Consider the following 21,949-nt stretch of genomic DNA (forward strand, 5'->3'; position numbering starts at 1 on the left):
AAAGTAATTTTTAAATATATTTCCTGCTCATTTTAAATGTATCGATTAAATGTTAAAGGTTTAAAAATCTTAGTAAATACGAGCCAAAAATGTGGCCTACAATTTAGTGTGTTTTCATCTAATTAATTTATTCACAATTCTCTAAATGTTATTTAGTTCCTAATGTACATTTAGTTTTTAAACGAGTTGCAAAGTTATAGGTAATGTTGACTATGAAAACATAATTCTTCATAATCTTGCGCTGTCAGACTTCCAGTAATATGAAAAGTTTGCAGAGTGAAGCCCCCGGGGACTTCACCGTGATGACGTCACTTCCACTGACAGCCGCGCGCGTGTAAAATTCCGGAGCATCGTCGCTCTGAACTGCAGACGGAGATGTCGACCACACAAACACTGAAGATGAGCGCTTCTGTACAATACATCAGAAAACTACTGAGCAAAAGCGGCTGCGCCACAAATAACCTGCTAAACACTGGACATAAAATACAAAGGAACACTAGTGACTGTAAAACCACCAAAAACAAAGACGGAAAACCCCTTACAAGAAAGGTAAGTGACTTTTTCTCGTTGATTTTGCACTGTAAAAAATGTAGTGATAAAAAGCCACGACAAAAAATATTTTTATGTTACTTTAATTCATTTTAATAAGTTAATCAGGTTTCAACTATATTTTTTATATTATACAAAGTTTAACTTAATATTTGTAATGAATTTGATTAATGTTGTGAAGTTGATATGACTAGAAAAGTTCATTTGATTCAACTAAAAAATTAGAGCAGCAAGACTTTTTTACAGTGTATGACATTTCTTAATTTTCTAACAATTCTAATATTTTTTATTTGATATTTATTAGTAGTCGATAGTCTAATGGTAATATGGATGTTATAGTTAACTTAGGATTTAAATACATTTCTTTTCTGTGTTCTTGTTGAAGAGTAAATTATATAGTGATTGCTTTACTTTAAAAGTGAGTAAACATTTCCTTAAAAAGTTGTAACTTGGAACTGTTAAGTTGACTTAATTTTAAATAGTTCATTTACTTAATAATTTTAAAGCAAAGTTTACTCACTTTTTAAAGTAAAGCCAAAGAATCTCTTTAAAATTAAGGGTTTACTCACTTTTATAAAGTTAAGTCAACTAATTTCTTTAAAAGCAACGGGTTTACTCACACTTTTTAAGTGAAGTCACTTAATCTCTTTATCAGTAAAGGGTTTACTCACTTTTTTTTAAAGTAAAGTCAACTAATCTCTTTCAAAAGTAAAGAGTTTACTCACTTCTTAAAAGAAAAGTCAATTAATTGCTTTTAAAGGAAAGGGTTTACTCACTTTTTTAAAGTCAACTAATTGTTTTTAAAGTAAAGGGTTTACTCACTTTTTTAAAGCAACGGGCTTACTCACATTTTTTAAGTAAAGTCAACTAAACGCTTTAAAAGTAAAGGGTTTACACCCTTTTAAAAGTAAAGTCGACTAATCACTTTAAAAGCAACTGGTTTACTCGTTTTTTTACCTAATCAATTTTTATATGTGCATAATTACATTAAATATGTCTTTGTACATTGGTTAATTCAATATAACTGTAAATGTCTATGCCTGAAGCATTGGGTTTTTAATTAGAATATGCATATAGAAAATTCTTTGTATCCATCTTTTTCTATTCTCATATTTTGTTGTGCGATGCATATATTAGTACTAATACTTGTATGTAAATAATTGGAAAAAAAATTAATAATTGCATGCAATGACACTTAACCAAACCCATATGCTAACCCTGAAGTGTACAGGTTCTTAATTAAAATGACTCATTTACTTGAAGGATTGTGCCATAACATGGTAAAAATTTTATTAATTAAAATTGAGAAATGTTATCTTTTAGGTTCTGCAAACTCAAGATAAGACATCAGAGCAGTGCATAAGGTAAAGTACTGATTACAGATTAATGTTAACCCAGATTTAGTCTGTTTACCTTAGTCTCGTTCTTACTCATGTTTCTTTGTTAACAGGAAAAGTGTAATATTACGAAGAACAGAAAATGAAACTTTTGGCTTTGACATCCAGGTAACCTCTTTACTCATGCAAAACACACACACACACTCTCTCTCTCTCTCTCTCTCCCCATCCTCTTTCCTCCGTTCATTCATTCATTCATTCATTCATCCAAGCGTTGCGCTCCTGCCTGAAGGCTTATTATCTGTCAGGGATAATTGGATTTTGTATGATGAATTGATTAGGTCTTGTGTCTCTGTGCAGGATCTGGGCTCGTGTATGTGTTTTGTGAAGGAGGACAGTCTTGCGGAGAGCTGTGGGTTAATGACCGGTGAGCTTCTGCTCTCTTTCTGTTAAATTTCAGTGTCATTTATAATCACTCAGTGCTGAAACATCTGTGTGTGTGTGTGTGTGTGTGTGTGTGTGTGTGTGTGTGTGTGTGGGATCTCAGGTGATGTTATTATTGCGGTTAACAGTGTGTCCATTGCTGGATTCACTCATCAGCAGCTCAAGGATCTGCTTCAGAAGACGTCCATCTTAATGTAAGACACAACATGATCGACTTAAGTATATTTTTGATTTGTTTAGCAATAACCCTTTATAGGGCACTCATTGAAATGGAGTGTTACTGAGAGGTTATTACAAGACTTCTGCACTTATATTATTTTATTTTAAAAAGATTATATATATATATATATATATATATATATATATATATATATATATATATATATATACACTGTAAAAAAAAAATATCGTAAAAAAAAGGTCAAATGACTGGCAGCTACGGCTGCCAAACAAAAACCATAATATTACGGTAAAATTTCTTTATTGAAATAAAGTGCAAAAAATAATAAATCTACAGATATTTTTATTAAAATGTTTACAAAAAAACACTGTTATTTTACAGACTTTTCCTAGATTATTACGATCAAATCTGTTCAAAAAAGTTACACACTAAGAGTTTTACAGAGAAACACTGTTATTTCACAAACTTTTCCTAGATTTTTATGATCGAACACCATCAATAAAGTGACTGCACTAAAATTTCAAGAGAAAAAATTTTATTTAAAAGAATTTTATCTCTCAACCATAACAATTAAACACCTTTAATAAAATGTCAAGCTATGCTCATGGTCGTAATTTAACAGTTTTATTTTGGATCAAAAACATCTGGAAAAACAACAAACGACATACAACTGATTAAAATTCTCACAACTTTAAGATTACAGTTGTTACATTTTATTGAATAGTTTATGTAAAACATGTAGATGTTTAAGTTATATGGAATAATTCAGTTACAAATCTTAAATGAAATGGAACTTTAATGTGAAGGGGATGCTGACAAAGTTGTGCAGATCCAAATGCAGGTTTATTACACAGAGATGGTCAGGCAAGCAACAGTCAACACAGGGGCAAACAGATGTATGCAGGGAATCCAGAGTCATGGTCAAATAACAGCCAAATGGTCAGTCCAAGCAGCAAACCACATAAACAATTAACAAACGAAGCACAGCAAAAGAAAGAAACGCATCATAATGTTCACAGTAACAGCATAACAAGACTTAGCAATTGGTGCGTGCGTCTGTGCTGCTTTTAAAGTCCATTTAATCAGTTCATAACGATCCTCCGACTGTGTGTGTGCAATTAGCGGAATCCGGAGCAGGTGCATGTGAGCGGAATTTATTTATTTTATTTATTGAACGGATTTGATCGTAATAATCTAGGAAAAGTCTGTAAAATAACAGTGTTTTTCTGTAAACATTTTAATGAAAATATCTGTAGATTTATTATTTTTTGCACTTTATTTCAACAAAGAAATTTTACCATAATTTTATGGTTTTTGTTTGGCAGCCGTAGCTGCCAGTCATTTGACCTTTTTTTTAAGATTTAAATTTTTTTTTTACAGAGCAAGTAATTACAATTTATTACTTAAATTTTACGTAATTTTAAATGTACTTCAAAAAAACTGGAAAAAACACTAAATAATACGGCAATTATATTGTATAAAACATGAAAATTCCTGTAATTTGTCATTAATTTTATAGTACATAAAATAACAGTCAAGCTGTTAATTTACAAATATTGTTTGTAATTTTTACGGACTTTTGAATATAATTTAAAATAACAGTAAAATACTGTATAAATAATACAGTAATTTCCTTGTATAAAAAACAAAAACGTCAGTAATTTGTTTTTAATGATAAAGTACGTAAAATGACAGTCAAACTGTTAATTTAGAAAGATTGTTTGTCGTTTTACTAAGTTTTGAATTTAATTTGAAATTACAAAAAAATACTGTAAAACATTTAGAGATATTTTCTGTAAAATTAGGTATTTTTTTTACAGTGTATATATATATATATTTAGTTTTATATATATATATATATATATATATATATATATATATATATATATATATATATATATATATATATATATATATATATATATATATATATATACATAGTTATATGCTGCATTTTTAATAAAGAATAAATATGTAAAATGCTACAGAAACAGCCTGTTAGTTGGGTTACTTTATTTATTTATCCTTTGTGGTGAAAAAATATTACTTATTATTATTGTTGTAATTTATGGTCGTCTGTATTTAAGATTTGACAGGCATGTATTATTATTATTATTATTATTATTATTAATATTATTATTATTATTAATATTATTATTATTATTATTATTATTATTATTATTATTATTATTATTATTATTAATGTTATTATTATTATTATTATTATTATTATTATTATTATTATTATTATTATTAATATTGTTATTATTATTATTATTATTATTATTATAGTTTCATGTTTGAAGTAAAAAAGAATATGAAATACTTATTTATTTAATTATTTATTTATTTATTTATTTGCCGAACCTGTGTTACCAAAGTTACTCCATTGATTGTTGTCTAACGACACAATACAGATCATTACAAAAGCGACACTAAACAAATCATTTCTATTAGAAGTTTTAGTAATACTTAATTCCTCTCTACTTGATAATCATTTTAAACATAACATTTTGTTCTGGTTTGCGGACTGTAGGCTGGAGATTGTCAGAAGCTCTACAGAAAAGCAGAGACAGTTGCTTATCAGACTTTATGTTCTTCAGGTAACTTTTTTAATATATAGAAACATCATAACTTAACACTAGTCTCATTTTTGTGCACAAATTATGTATTTTATTACACATCATAATGATTCCTGTCACGTCTCTGTTGTGTGTATCTTGAACATCAGCAGTTGTTTACAGTAAATGATGTTGTATTGGGGAAGAGTGTGAATTGTGAACAAACCAGTTTTTTTTTCTCTTCCTCTGTGTTTCCCCACACAACAGCGTGAGTTTGCAGAGAAAAGCGCTGAGCTCCAGACACTCAACAGAGAGGAAGTGCGTCTCAGAGGAGGTGTGTGTTCAGTATGTGTGTGTGTGTGATATCAGAAACCCACAACACAGACACATAATTTCCCCATAAAGCCACACTCTGCCCTCAAGATGCCAACAAAAGATATGTGTGTGTGTGTGGGCACCATGTGGCAGTATGTGTGTATGTGTGCTTATATCACATTTACAGGAACAGACTTTGCTGACAGTTCTTAACACTGTTCTGAAATCAAACTTCAGAGAGTCTGTGCTGCAAAAGTGTTTTGTCAGGTCAACTTAAGAGTGTGTGTGATAACAATAACGTTTGAAATGGTTTCAGTATGAATACATCAATTGTTGTTTCAAAGATTAGGTCAGAACAGAAATTACATACATTTTTAGTATTATTACAGAGAATACCAGCCTATTTTATGCTACTAGTACTATTATTACTATTATCATTAGTTGTAGTTGTAGTAGTAGTAATTTCTTTAATAATAAATTAGAAAGCTAACACTAAATCAGTGATTTTCAAATGTGTTCAGAGTCCACTAAGTGGCCTCAGTAAACTTTTAAACTTCAATTATTTATTTTAATATAAATACATTTTATTTATATTAAAGTTTTACGTTTTATTTTATTTATTTTAAACCTAAAGCTAAAAATCAAGCTGTAAACTTATTTATTTGTTTATTTATTTAAAGAAATAGGGTTGTCATTTTCTTGGATAGGTTTGATACAGCAGGGAAAATAAGTATTGAACACGTCATGTTTTTTCCTGGGAATAATGTTTCTAAAGGAGCTGTTGACATGGAATTGAACCAGATTTTGGTAAAGACTCAAACAATACTGTAATGTGAACGGGACGCTGACAAAGGAAGTGCAGATTCAAATGCAGGTTTATCATGTGGAGAATGGTCAGGAGAGCAACAGTCAACACAGGAGCAAACAGATATATACAGGCAATTCAGAATCGTAGTCAATAAGCAGGCGGATGGTCAAAGGCTGGCAGCAGATATGAATAAACAAACAAAACAAAGCAAAGATCGGTACATGGCAAGACTAGTCAAGGGTAACGCGTCGCAATGTTCACAGTAACATATAACAAGACTCAGTAACTTCTGTGTGTTTGTGTGCTGTATAAATAGTCCAGTAATCAGTCCATGAGCAGCTTCAGCTGTGAATGTAATCAAACGGGATCAGGAACAGGTGTATATGTGTGTGGTGCATGACTGGATCTTGATCTTGGCTTCAACAGAGTGTAAAAGTCTTGATGGTTCTGTGGGTCTCGTCAATCAAATCTGATCTTTTTTTTTTATTTTTTATTGGATTCAAGTCAGGTGATTAGCTGGGCCATTCTACAGCTTGATTTTATTTCTCTGAAAGCATTTGAGAGTTTCCTTGGCTGTGTTTTGGATCCTTGTCTTGCTGAAATGTCCACCCTGCTCATCTTCATCATCCTGCTAATGTAGATGTTGGATTGAAGCAGCTGATATTAATTTACAATGACGAAGGGCATAGATTTGCTAAGTAACTACTGAGAGATTTGCTGTTTGGGCTTTCACTGCCTTTCTACACCTCCCTTTCTTCATGTGTTCAATCCTTTTTCTCTGCGTCATTTAATTTTATTACGGATAACTTAATTTGTAAACAAAATAGATTTGTTTTCTTTGCATATTAAGATTTATTTGGTTGTTACCAACATCTGGTGAATATTTCAATCCAAAGGCACCTTCAGAAATATGTTTTCTGAGAAAAATGGTGACGTGTTCAGTAACTATTTTCCCCACTGTATAAACACTGTAAACACTGTGTCCCAACACGAATCAATTAAGTAAAGTTGATTTTGTTTTACAAATTTAAGTGCATTGAACATAAAACTATTAAGTTGTTCCCCCCAAAAAACTCAAGAATTGTGATGATTCAGCTGATGATTTTAAATGAGTTTGAAAAAGCAGCTTGAATATACTGAATTTGAAAAGTCCTAAAAATCAAACTAATGTGTTTTTTTTGTAGTTCAAACACTACTTTTATATTGAAATTGTCAGTGGAACAAAATAAAAGTAAAAATAAGGATCATAATCTTAGTATAAAAGTAAATACAATGTTTCTAGACCTCAAAAAGTTCCAAAAATCTTTGTAATAAACATGATTTTGCTGGCTAGAATTTGTTATTTGTCTGTGCAAAATATTGAAACGTTCTGAATAATCATGTAAGAACAGACCAATTAAATTTTTTTTCAGTAAATTAGATACTAGATTACAACTAGAATTTCATTTATAGTTGTAAAATTAATAACAATTTAATTGAATTATTTTAATATATCACCACTTCGACTGCCTTTGTAATGATGAGATGCTGGACAACGGCAATGAGGATCCACATGCAGTTTATTAAACAGATTTGTCAGGCAGGCAACGGTCAAAACAGGGGCAAACAGAAACATATGGAAAATCCAAGATCATAGTCAAAAGCAGGCAAGCGGTCAGGTGGCAAAACAACATAAAACAATTAACAAAGAAAATGTCAAAAACACAGGAAGGCAAGACAAGGACAACGCTTAAGGGAAGTTTATGATGGGATCTGTAGCGTCATTTAAAAGTGTCAGATTTAAAGTTCTCCAGCGATCTGCAAATGCTAGATCGCTGGTGATCATGACAGTCTTGGTGTCAAAAATGATTGCAAGCCACAAAACAAATTTTGTCATTGATTTCATTGATCTTTTATGATGTAATTAAATGAAACCCGTCTGTTTTCAGATGCCATGAATCACATTCAGCAGAATGATGTACTTTCTACAGGATCTTCTACTGCACTTTCTGAAAGAACAGATTGACTCTACTCACACTTGATTAAAACAAATAAAGGTTGATTTTCTACTCTGTGAGCACCTGGACTTTAACAGGACTTTTGTGAATTCAAGAAACTAATCTTGGCCATATGACCAGGAAATGCAATTAGTTAACATGTTGTGACTAGGAACTGTAAGCTGACTTAATTTTTATAATTATGCACATTTACTTAATAGATTTAAGACTTTGCGTTTACTTGCTTTTTAAAGTCATCAACTAATTGTTTTTTACAGTGAATAGACAAGAGCCTGTACTTTCTGTCATGGTTTGAAAGACTAAATGAAAAGCTAAAGACTGATGTATAATATGGATTTATTTAAATATTTATTTTAATCACAAGGTAATTTTGTATTACGAAAAGCCAAAGACTGATTTATAAAATGGAATTATTTATTATTTATTTTGGATACAGTGAACTTTTGTATTATCTCTGCTGTATTGATGTCATTTTGTCGTTTTTATTGTGAGTTTATATAATTTATAGTCCACAAACATTTGTTCTGTGTATTTATATATAGAATTGTGTAACATTGTTATTAGGTTGTTTTTATATTTAAAATAAACTGATGTACTAAGCTGATGTTGTGGCACAGGCTGGTTCTTATCTGGCACTTTCTCACAGCACACTTAATCTTGCTGATTGTGCTTTGCATAAGTTGATTTGTTTGCTGTTTGTTTCTACTAATCGTGTTAGTTTTCCAGATATCATCAGAGTCGGTGGTAAAATGACAGACGTATCTCTCATTCAGCTCACAGATCTCAAGCCTGGCAGGAAATGACACGTCATTTATGGCACATCCTGTCTCAAAGGCTTTATCATCACTTTCATAAGGCTTAATTGACAGTTTTGCTTCTTAAACATTTTTAGTTACAATATTAAAATTGTTAAGCTTAGCTTTAAAAAGAATCTTGATTTATAGAAATATATATAGTCAAGTTTATACTCAATTTACTTCTTTTGGTGAGGTAATTAAATAAGAAGCATTATAATTTAAATAATACATTTAATGCAGTTGACATAACTTAGGACTTGTATGTCTATAAATATATACAGTTGGTCAGAATTATTAGCCCCCCCCCCCCCCCTCCCCTCTTTGACTTTTTTTTCGATAGTCTACAGAATAAACCATCGTTATACAATAACTTGCCTAATTACCCTAACCTGCCTAGTTAACCTAATTAACCTAGTTAAGCCTTTAAATGTCACTTTAAGCTGTATAGAAGTGTCTTGAAAAATATCTAGTCAAATATTATTTACTGTCATCATGACAAAGATAAAATAAATCAGTTATTAGAGATGAGTTATTAAAACTATTATGTTTAGAAATGTGTTGAGAAACAGAAATTAGGGAAAAATAAATTAATAATTCTGACTTCAACTTTATATATATATATAGACAGTATAGTTACTTTAGGGTTACCATTACTATGAGGATTTGGTTTAGTGTCATTACATGATTATATATAATTTACTACTGTAAGTGCAAGTAATGTCATACAATGTGAATGAACTAAAATCATTACAACATAGGCTCATTCTAAAACCGTGGCCCATATGCATTTCTAGAGATCGTGATTTATGTAGCCAGAAACACTTATGACTGCATTTCATCTTTATAATGAACACTATGGGGCAGTATGACACCATTCCTTTTCGTACTACCAGCTGACCGCTTACCTATGGATGTCTTTTCCGCTGTAACCAGTTTGTTCAGTGGCTCGCCGCGCACATCGGCGGACTTGTGATGTAGAGCAATGTTAACTGAGACAGCTAGGTTCGGGTCCGATGAAGAACAGTTCCAGTAAGCAGTAAGCAGTTGTTCGGTCAGTCAGTAAGTCAGTCAGTAGACAGCGGCCTCTGGTGGATTTATGCGAGAAGAGCAGGCAGAAATGGCACTCGCAAGTGAAATTTGAGATCTCAAAAAGACTACACAGGGACCTCTAGTGGATTTGTCAAAACAATAACTGCAAAAAAATGTAGCCCCTGGGATGTATTTGGGGCTCTCCAGAAATGTATATATCGGTACGTATTCAGAATGAGTCTGGTTGAATCTTTAATTTGACACTGTTACAAAACGCACTTTTTAAACATGTACTTATACCATATGTTAGGAAACATTCCTGAAAGAGTACTTTCTTTAAAGTATCTTTACATTGCCTTTTAATTACACATCCTATTAGGTACACTCAAAAATGACTTTTGCTGTTTGTTCAAACTACTTTTTTTCATCAGTTAAAACAACACAATTCTTATTTTTTGGGGGGACAACTTAATTGTTTTAGGGTCAATCCACTTAAATTTGTAAAAATGACCTGAGGATAACAGTGGAAAACTAATATCCACCTGTCAAAAAATGTGCTCTAATAATAAGACTCACTGGCCACTTTACTACGAACACCACTTCAAGGGGTCATTCATGTGGATGTGGTCAAGACAATCTGCTGCATTTCGAACTGAGTGTCAGATCTTGGAAGATAACTGATTGAAGTAACTTAAGAAGTGGTATGGCTGTTGAACACCATATGGGCTAATTTAGTTATTTCAAAAACCACTGATCAACTGGAATTTTCACAGCCATCTCTACAGTGTATTTATTCATTTTCTTTTCAGCTTAGTCCCTTTATTAATCTAGGGTCGCCACAGCGGAATATACCACCAACTTATCAACATATGTTTTTTAAGCAGCAGATACCCTTCCAGCTGTAACGCATTACTGGGAAAAATCCATAGATACTCATTCACACATACACTATGGACAATTTAGCTTACCCAAATATCCTATACCACATGTTTTTTTGGACTTGTAGGGGAAACCGCAACACCTGGAGGAAACCCGCGCGAACACGGGCGGGGGGGGGGGGACATGCAAAATTCACACAGAAATGCCAACTGACCCAGCCAGGGCTTGAACCAGCGACCTACATGCTGTAAGGCGATTGTGCTACCCACTGTGCCACTGTGCTGCCCATCTCTACAGTTTAGAAAGAAAAATCCAATAGACAAGATATGCAGTGAATGACAGATCTGTGGGTGATAATGCCTTGTTGATGAAGAGGAAGAGCAACAACCACAAAAAAATATATATTAATAAAAAGTTGTTACAGCCAAGGTCTGAAGAAAAGCATCTGAATTTACAAAATGTCAAACATTGAAGCAGATAAGCAACACAATCCAGGCCCATTCTAATTATGTACCCCTTCATACATTTCTGGAGAGCGCCAAATATGTAACAGGAGGTTTGTTTTTTGCAGTTTTTGTATTCACAAATCCACCAGAGGCTGCGGCGTACACGTTTTGAGATCTTACTTTTTTTTTGCGAGTGCCATTTGGGCCTGCTGTTTCCTCGTAAATGCACCGGAGGGCGCTGTCGATTGACTTACTGACCGACCAATCCTCCTTCTTTTATAAACCCAACCAATAGTGTTTTCAAAAGCACCGATTGACCAGCGCCCACCCACTTCCCTAAACCCAACTGACAGTGTTTTCAAAAGCAATCCAGAAAAACAAATTTTCCATCTTTTCAGATTTTACCACATTCTCACCCTGTTAATTACTTGTTTTATTTTATTTTAGGCTTCTGTTATTGTCTTACCTGCTTTCTGGAACTGTTCTTCGCCGGACTTGAATCTCATCATCCTAGTCAACTCTGCATCTCAAGTCCTTCAACATACACGGCGAGCCACTGGATAAACTGGTAACAGCAGGAAAGCTGTCCACATGGTGGTAAGCAGTCAGCTGGTAAGCTCGAAAAGGAACAGCATCATACTACCTCGTAACATTCATTTTAAAGATGAAATGCAGCCATACATTCCTTTGGCTACATAATTCACGATCTACAGAAATGTATATAGGGCTACATTTTCAGAATGAACCTATGTTGGGTTCATCTGATGGACGAGCAACAAACACACACACACACACAAAAAAAACTTATTACAGCCATGGTTTGAAGAAGAGTATCTGAATTCACAAACGTTGAACATTGAAGCAGATGAGCAACAGCACCAGAAGACCACTGGGTGTCACTCTTATCAGCAAAGAATAGGCAACAGAGGCTACACTCACATTTAAAACCACAGTAAAGCCATTCTATGCTATTTTCAGCAGAATGCCATGTTGCAAAGTTCAAATCATCTCAAAAAATTTTTTTTTTCAACATTACATGAGTAAGTTCACTAAACTCAAATGACCTCCTCAGTCACTAGATCTCGGTCCAATAGAGCAGCTTTTGGATGGGCTGGTATGAAGATTTGCATCATGAATGAGCACCTGCCAGCAATTGCGTGATGTATGAAGCAAAACACTTGAGACTTAAGTCAAAAGAGGTATTAGCTATGTATAAAATGTTCAGTGAGTATTACTAACTTGGCAGTAGAAAAATAGCAATAAATCTCTCCTTTTCCAAAGTTTGAATGTGCTCCGAATGAATCTCCAACCTGCCGAAGAGCCCATCAATCCTTTAATCCCATGCTCAGACCAAGACGTCGAAGCCAAACAACACATTTCTCCAAACAATGAGGATGAGAGTCTCAGCTCTGCCACTGGGAATGAGAATGAGACTGCGTCACCCAACGCCAGCCAGAGTTCACTGAGCTGTAAAGGGAGGGACAGAAAGACACAGTCATGCACAGACCGGTCACCACCAGAAACTGCTGAGCATCTTCTCCTTCAGGGTCATCTGTTCTTCTCAAATCACAAAGGCAGCCACAAAGAAACCTTATAGAGAAGCACTGAGCCGACAAGAACAAGGTAAGATATGCTGCTGAGTAGAGATTTTACAGTTTGCATTGTGTGGTTTTTAGTTCCTGCATTTGTTCTGACAATGCAAATCTCCACCATAGACTGGTCACTGGTTTTTGATGGAGTTAACTTTTAACATTCAGGTGGTTTGGCTGATTGGTTTATTTGTTGTTTTATGATGAGATAAGACTCATCTTGATATTTCTAACCTACTGCTAAGATAAATCAAGCAAGTAAAGCAATAATACTTTCCAAATGTACTCTGAAAGATATCTAGACGTGGTTAAATGAGATTTGTATACGTTTATGTAACAGCATGGCACGATTTCCCAAATCTGTTATGCAAGGTCTCTCGTTGTCAGAACATACAGGAAGAATTGTGTGCTTGCGGCTCCATTACAGCAGTGGGCCACTTTGTTTAGTCAAATTAAATTAAAATTCCTCAAAACAACTTTGCATCATTTGTCAAGTCTCTTCAACAAAAGCCCTTTCCTGATATAGACACGACAAGCCATTGTGTTAATCGAAAGCTGAATACCAATATTGCGCAGGAACAACGGTTACTCTTTGTTTTACAATGCAGTGTAAAAAATAGATTTGTGTAGGGACAACATGTAGGCATTGAGTTATCTTATTAGTTTAAGTGAAAAAAATAGTTTTTAATAAGTAGTTTGAACAAACTTCAAATGTAATTTCTTGAGTGTATGTGTATTTAATGTCCACTTACAGTGTGCTGTACTCTAGATGGTACTGTGTTCTATGGGGTGGTTTTCGGAAAGCGAGATTAAGCCTAGTCCTAGACTAAAATGACCCTTTAAACTAGATTAACTGAAATATTTTTTCTCTGTCATCGGAGTTGGTCTAGCCATATTTTAATTAGCTGATTTCTTGGAGAAAAAATAGAGCTACAATACTTCAAAACCACATTGAGGTTTAAAGGGGAAGTTCACCCAAAAATGAAAATTCATTGGCTTCCTATTAGTTTTAGAGTAAAATTTTAAATTCTGGTAATTAAATATAGAGCTCTGCATAGTCAGGCCCCCATATATACACAAGATCTTACATATGGTCAATCCTGTGGCTGCTCTCTGAGGTCTTCTAGCAAAGACCTTCAGCCATTCACCAGAACTCGTCTGATGACTAAAGATGAGTGGGCCTTCTGTGCTGTGTCCCCAAGGCTCTGGAACTCTCTCCATTCTCCAACTCATCCTTTACTCACCCCTCACTTGTTCAAAACTTATTTGAGTTTCTTTCCTTTGTTGACCAAAAAAGAAGATATTTTGAAAAATGCTGGTAGCTGGTACCCATTGACTTTCATTGTAATTTATTTTCCTACTATAGAAGTCAACATAGGCTTATTTTGAAAACGTAGCCCTATATACATTCTGGAGATCTTGAATTATGTAGCCAGAGCTACGTATGGCTGTATTTAATCTTTAAAACAAACAATATGGGGTGGTATGACGCCTTTCTTTTTCTCGCTTGCCAGTTCACTGCTTACCTCCGTATGGACGGCTTTTCTGCTGTTACCAGTTTGTAAGGTAGATTGACATGTATGTCGGCGGACTTGAGATGCTGAGCGGAGTTGACCACAACAATAAAGTTCAAGTCCGGTGAAGAACGGTTCCAGATAGATAAAAGCAAAAGCTAAAAAATAAAATAAACAAGTAAATCACTGTGAGAATGTGGTAAAATCTGAAAACATGGTAAAAATCAGGTTGCCACAAGGGATTTCCTTTTTTTTTGGATTGCTCTTGCAAACACTATAAGTTGAGTTTAAGGAAGTGGGTGGGCGGGTCAGTCTGTGCTTTTTAAAACACTATTGGTTGGGTTTAGGGAAAGGGGAGGGTGGGGGTGGGGGTATCGGTTGGTTGGTCAGTCAGTCAGTCAGTCAGTTGACAGCGGCCTCTGGTGGATTTACGTGAGAAGAGCAGGCACAAATGGCACATGCAAGAGAAATTTGAGATCTGAAAAAGCATACACAGCTGCTTCTGGTGGATTCGCAAAAACAAAAACTGCAAAAAACAACTGCTCCTGGGACGTATTTTGCTCTCTCCAGAAATGTACTGTATATAGCTGTATGTAATCAGAATGAGCCCTGGGTTGATGGAAGTTGAAGGGTGCCAGCTATCAGCATTCTTCAAAAGATCTTCTTTTGTGTTTAACAGAAGAACTAAACTTATCAATATTTAAAATTAAATGAGTGAGAGTAAAATATGACAGAATTTTAATTTTTGGGTGAACTAAGTCAATGAAGACAGCGTACCACCAGCTAGACAAGTTCTTAGCGACAGAAGTGAACCATTTGTAACATTTTGATGAAATATGTTTTTGAGATTGTTTGTGCATGCATAAAGTAAATTCATTGCAGATTATTTCACTTCCAGAGCCCAGGGTTTCATCTGTGACCCCAAAAGGGGTGCTCATAACATTAACATTATTGGCATGTGATGCCTTTCTTCAAGAAACTGGGGATTTATATGGTGTCAGTGAACCAAAAAGTAAAGCCATACACAGATTATGCAGGGCCATTTGTGATTTAAGACCATACTAATTTACCAGAACTTCTCTGATGCTACAACCCACGCTATCTGGTCATATGCTATGAATATGGGTATTTACGAGTCATAGGTTGCATAGACGGAAAACATATCCCTATTAAAGGAACACTGCACTTTTTTTTTTAATAGGCACATTTTACAAGTTCCTTAAAGGGGCTTAAAGGTATATAGGCTTGACACCCAGTGGTTGAACTAGGTATAATATTCCTGGATCAAAACAAACACAAGTGCAGGTTGCCAGATTGACCAACAGGAGCAAGTCTGATGGCTGATTTAAATCAAGATCTAAATAAAAGCAGGGGCACGTGATAAAAGGAACATTTTCCATATTTAAAGAAGTTTTTGTTCTGACCAACACCTCGAATTTATAAATTCTCCTATTTCTTGCAGCTGAACAACAGCATAAACTGACAGTGCTGTTTACCTCAGGTACACCTCATGTGCTTTATTCAGTGTTCAATGCTAACAATGTGAGTTTAAATGCCATTTTACATGACATTTATTGCCATACTACTGAAAGCAGCAGCAGATAGTTTACCTCAGATCTTGAAAATAAAATAAGTGTCCCTCTACTTCAGATTTTAAGGAATACAGAATCTGAAAGAATTCGTTTTACATAAGTGTCCTAGGTGTATGCACTCCACAGTTACTGTTTTCAAACAGTAGTGCTGTCGCCTCACAGCAAGAAGGTCGCTGGTTCGAGCCTCGGCTGGGTCAGTTGGCGTTTCTGTGTGGAGTTTGCATGTTCTCTCTGCGTTCGCGTGGGTTTCCTCCGGGCGCTCCGGTTTCCCCCACAGTCCAAAGACATGCGGTACAGGTGAATTGGGTAGGCTAAATTGTCCGTTGCGTATGAGTGTGAATGAATTAGTGTGTGTGTGGATGTTTCCCAGAGATGGGTTGTGGCTGGAAGGGCATCTGCTGCGTAAAAACGTGCTGGATAAGTTGGCAGTTCATTCCACTGTGGCGACCACGGATTAATAAAGAGACTAAGCCAAAAAGAAAATGAATGAATGAATGAAAATTGACGGTAAAAAACAGCTGTGGTTGTCAGTATTTTACTGTTAAAAATACAAATTGTACAAATTGTAAAAGTAATTTCTAATTTTTACAGTAAACTACCGTATTTCATTAATTTATAGATGTAATATGTCTGCATTTTGAATTACCAACATCTACACATCTTTTGTTACAAAGTTAGACACGTTAACACAGCCATGTGCAGGTGGTGATGAGAAAGTTACATGTTGAACCACAGCTCATCACAAACAACTTTTTCCACATGCAGAAAAATGTATCAATGTATAGAAATGCTCAGTGTCATTCACACAGCTCCTAAACACCAGTATGGTAACACAAATAAAATTAAAGTCATGAAATAAACATTGTTTATCACCATTAGATTTAACACAAATCTCTAATGTACATCACTGATGGGAAAACAACTAAAAAGATCCATAGTAATGTCAACAAAAAGCATAAAAAGTGATGTGCCATGCAGGGAATTCTGGGAAAGTCAATTTACGGTTATTCGCCGAATATATTAAGGAAACATACTGTTAACCAGGTTACAGATTTTACTGTAGCATTTTTACAGTTTTTTACCGTTTTACCGTTGCCATTTTTACAGTGTGTGTAATCAGTTTGAAAGAGAAGATCATGATAGAATATTGCTTGAAAGTAAATGTTATTTGTTTGAAAGCAGATTTGAATTCAACAGCTGATCACATGACCCATTAAACATTCCAACCACATAGGTGTCAAAATGTTAAACACATTACAAATAGATTTCCAGGCAACACTTTTCTTTGATTCAAGAGCTGATGTGTGCAGTTTATTTTCAATAACAAAATGCCTTGAAACTATTTGCCATAAAAGACCATCTCATGTTCACAAAATTTCTTTGACCACACCATCTTTTCAGCTGCAAGTGCCTTTAGCTTCTCAGTTGCATACAATTCTAATCTTTTCTTGGTTCATTCCATGTTGGCAACCTCAAATCTGCTCTGATTTTAAATGAATCAAGTTTATTTTAATTCAGAACTCCATAGTCTAGGTGTTAATAATAATAATAATGTACTTAATCTGTGTTTTAAAATGCCACTTTTAAAGCCATGATTAATTATTTTACACTGTTAACGATTTTTGTAAACTACAAAGTATTTAACTCTAATATCAACTGTATTTTACTGTAGGACTGGTATGCAGTGTATTACTGGTACTGGTATGGTAAATGGTATGTTACTGTATTATAGTTGCATTGTGAAAATTACTGTATGCTTTACAGCAGGGGTTCCCAAACTTTTTAGCCCGCGACCCCCAAAATCACAATGCCAGTGACTCGCGACCACCAATATCCTCAGAGGTTGTTAAAAACACAGAAAGCTTGCATGCAATGCCACACACACACACCAATAAACCCAAGTCTATTCTTCGTTTAATTTTTTGTAAATGTATGTCAGTGTTGTAAATGTGCCAGAATGTTTAACCTGGTGTTATAAAATCAGTCTGCTGCATCTGATGCTATTGCTGTGTCTTTAATATAATGCTATTGGGGTCGCAATCCAATAGAACTACTAACCATAAACTACTATATAGTAACTATATTGTATATAGTAACTATAAATGAAACTTTTCTCTCTTCAATAGGTCATGAATAAAATATGGTAATTGTTATGGTTTAATAAGAGTAAATAGATTTTTAGGAATCACCAGGCGACCCCCCCTTCATTGTCCCGCGACCCCTCTGGGGGGTCCCGATCCCCACTTTGAGAACCACTGCTTTACAGTAAAGATATACATACAATACTGTAAATGCATATAATAAATGCAATAAATGGTGCTGTAAATGTAAATACAGTATTTTTTCTGTAACATATTTGCAGTAAATTACTGGCAAACTGCTGCCAGTAAGTTACTGTAAATTCTAAAGAAAATTGTTAACAGATCAAAGCCTATACTCCTGGTTTAATTTAAAGCTATCTGTGAAACTGTCCCTATATATCACATTTACTATTCCTGTCAGTTTAAAAAAGTCTCTTTGTTTATGGTAAATGCATTGACATTCAAATTTAACATGTGTGTCCTTTCTTACATAATTTTCAACAACTCTTCCAAGGACAGGAAGTGACATCAATGGAGCACAACGACAAGGCCAAAATAGATGCTGAAAAAGAGCAGACGAATGAAGCACCTAAAGAGACGACAACATCTGAAGATCTGGAGAACGTAAACAAGAACGATTCTGATAATAATGAAGAAGGAATATATGAAAACAATGCAGATAAAGATGAAGAGGAAGACGCAAAGGAGGAAGAGGAAGACGATGGATTGGATGAAATAAATCAGGATGGTTTCGCTTCTGTTGAGATGTTAGGCCAGAGATACGAGAAGGATGAAAACAACCGTCCTCCTTGCAGATACAACACCGTATGTTACAGGAAGATCAAGAGAGGAAATACCAAACAGAGAATAGATGAGTTTGAGTCCATTCTGGATGTATAACAGTGATGAAGGTCACCAGAGACCTGTAAGAAATCATGAATGTTTTCATGTGGTTGCTTCAGTATGTGGATAATAAACCTCTATTTAACGTAATAGTTAACAGCTGTAACACGTGCTCACACACAATCACATGAACAGTATTTTATGACAGATTCCTTTCAATGTTCTAATCTGTATCACTTTTTTTAATAAATCAGTAGTAATCTTTGAGTTACGCTTTACAATAACAGTACATAAATAATGATGTAGTAATATGTAAATTAAATGTTGCTCCATTATATTAAGGTATGCGCTAACGATGAACCAAATCATCAAGTCACATGAGTTCATGTGTGAATAATGGCTACTTTAATTACTTGTTATTGTATGTTTGATAATTAATATATTAATTAACACTTTAGTTTTAGCTAAATGTAACCAGCATGAAGTCATGACCTGTTAATGAATCTTTATGTCATGACTTTACTTGGAGGGGCACATTATCATTAACTCATTCTTAACTGTCTGTCTAGTGCATGTTTTCATTGAAAAACAACAGAAAATGGTTCAGTCTACATCAAAATGAACATTTTAAACAGAAGAGTTCATGACTATTAATTATCTTTAGTTTTAGCTATATGTAAAGAACATAGAGTTAATGTATTTTTATGTCATGACTTTACTTGGAGGGGCACTTTATCATTAACTCATTATTAAATGTTTCCCTAGTGCATGTTTACATTAAAAAACAATAGAAAATTGTTCAGTCTACATCCAAAATGAACATGTTAAACACAAGAGTTCATGAGTTTATTAATTATCTTTAGTTTTAGCTATATAGGGGGACCAACTTTGTAAAAATGAGATGTTACGAAACACCAACATGGTGCGGCTAAATATCAATTTCAATATAAATGGCCCTGGGAGTAAGTAAGTAAGTTTTAGCTATATGTAGAGAACTCACAATTAATGTATCTTTATGTCATGACTTTACTTGGAGGGGCACATTATCATTAACTCATTCTTAACTGTCTGTCTAGTGCATGTTTTCATTGAAAAACAATACTAAAGTGTTCAGTCTACATCAAAATGAACATGTTAAACACAAGAGTTCATGAGTTTATTAATTATCTTTAGTTTTAGCTATATAGGGCAACCACCTTTGATGTTATGAAACGCCAACATGGTGCAGTTAAATATCAACTATAATATAAATGACCCTGGGAGTAAGTAAGTAAGTAAGTAAGTAAGTAAGTAAGTAAGTAAGTAAGTAAGTAAGTAAGTAAGTAAGTAAGTAAGTAAGTAAGTAAGTAAGTAAGTAAGTAAGTAAGTCAGTGAGTAATTACGTAGGTAAGTAAGTAAGTAAGTTTTAGCTATATGTAAAGAACATACAGTTAATGTGTCTTTATGTCATGACTTTACTTTGAGGTGCACATTATTATTAACTCATTCTTAATTACTCATGAACTCCTATGTTAAAACAGTTGTGTGTGTCCTTCTAGTACATGTTTACATTGAAAAACAATACTAAAGTGTTTAAGTATGTAACTGTCTACATCAAAAGTTTATTTTTTAATTAACAAACATGTACTAACAAGTAATTTAGGTAGCCATTATTTACACACGAACTCAGGTGACTCATGTTGTAGTCAAGGTTAGTTGCCTTAACTCATCATTAATTCATAATAAAGTAATATTTAGTCTAAATAATAGTAAGTCATTGTTCATGTACTATTTTTGTAATGTTACCAATCTTTAAAGTTAGCAAAAGCCACTAAGGAAACATCATTAAGTGAACTATCTGAAAATTTTGCTTTTTAATGTTTTCTAAAAAAAATCTGAAATATTTAACACACGCTGGCTGGACTTAACGTTAAATGAACAATGTATAGCATAAACAATGTTTTTGTCCTAGCATTTTGAGAGCATTATTAAGCTCTAAAAACTCTCAACCATTTAAAAAAAAATAAAGACGTTTGTAACTTGGTGAGAGCCTTGCCTGAAAGTTTTTCGAAGTTTCCAGAACATTTGCTGGGTCATCCCCGATGAAATTTAAGCAAATTCTTATCTGGCAGCAAGCTGGAAAAATAATTTGTCTACAAATGAGATTTTACATTCACAAAGGCTTCTCCGGCTAACATGCAATCTGTTTGAATGCAGGCAGTAGTGCCAACTTTCCATTAACGAATTACTGGGAGAGCTTACAGTTACAGTAGGCTTTAACGAGTATGAAGGGCATTTTTGTATTCTGGTTTAAATCTACAAATAATGTTGCGATTACATAATTTCTGTCTATATTCTCAAATATGTTAAAATACAATAATAGACATATTAGTCATATAGACTTTTTATCATTTTCACATTCAGATCTGCATAATCTGTGATCATAAAATTCAACTAATGCCTATGACAACTTTATTGATATCTAAGATATCAATAACTGCATAATCTGTTCAAGTCTGTATGCTTTTCTCTCACTGTGACTGAACAAACTGATTTTTTTCCATTTATAGAGGACTAATAAAAGATGTTCAATAAGCATGGCTTTGTATCTTATTATTTTTTAAGTGTTTTTAAATTTAGCCTACTGATGTCCACTAGATGGCAACATTGTATATATTTAGTTAGATATTGAACATAGTGTAAATTTATATTTCCTCACCACTAGCTGGCAACATTGTATACATCTGTTTAAACCTAGATAAGAAAACACAATAATATAATATAATATAATATAATATAATATAATATAATATAATATAATATAATATAATATAATATAAATATAATATAATATAATATAATATAATATAATATAATATAATATAATATAATATAATATTAAATTCTTAACCACTAGATGGCAACATTGTTTTGTTTTGTGTTAATCTGAAAGGTTAGGAAAGTGGTTTACACGACAGGACTGTCTACCTTTGTAACTTGCATCGCTT

General features: G+C 33.7%; 2 protein-coding genes across 2 annotated transcripts; both read left to right on the top strand.

Annotated features, from left to right (window-relative positions):
• The first annotated feature begins 375 nt into the window (after window positions 1-375).
• On the top strand, window positions 376-8,483 carry si:dkey-276j7.2 (cytohesin-interacting protein). Its single transcript, XM_056459368.1, has 8 exons — window positions 376-549; window positions 1,873-1,913; window positions 2,000-2,054; window positions 2,247-2,313; window positions 2,434-2,524; window positions 5,048-5,114; window positions 5,340-5,406; window positions 8,124-8,483. Exons 1-8 carry the CDS (start codon window positions 376-378, stop codon window positions 8,198-8,200), a joined length of 639 nt encoding a protein of 212 aa, XP_056315343.1. The 3' UTR covers window positions 8,201-8,483.
• Window positions 8,484-12,849: 4,366 nt separating this feature from the next.
• LOC130230045 (ermin-like) lies at window positions 12,850-21,303 on the top strand. The gene is made up of 2 exons (XM_056458990.1): window positions 12,850-12,966; window positions 18,634-21,303. Exon 2 carries the CDS (start codon window positions 18,651-18,653, stop codon window positions 19,017-19,019), a length of 369 nt encoding a protein of 122 aa, XP_056314965.1. The 5' UTR covers window positions 12,850-12,966; window positions 18,634-18,650; the 3' UTR covers window positions 19,020-21,303.
• The last annotated feature ends 646 nt before the right edge of the window (window positions 21,304-21,949 follow it).

Source organism: Danio aesculapii, chromosome 6 (genome assembly GCF_903798145.1).
Source record: "Danio aesculapii chromosome 6, fDanAes4.1, whole genome shotgun sequence".
Taxonomy (NCBI): Eukaryota; Metazoa; Chordata; class Actinopteri; order Cypriniformes; family Danionidae; genus Danio; species Danio aesculapii.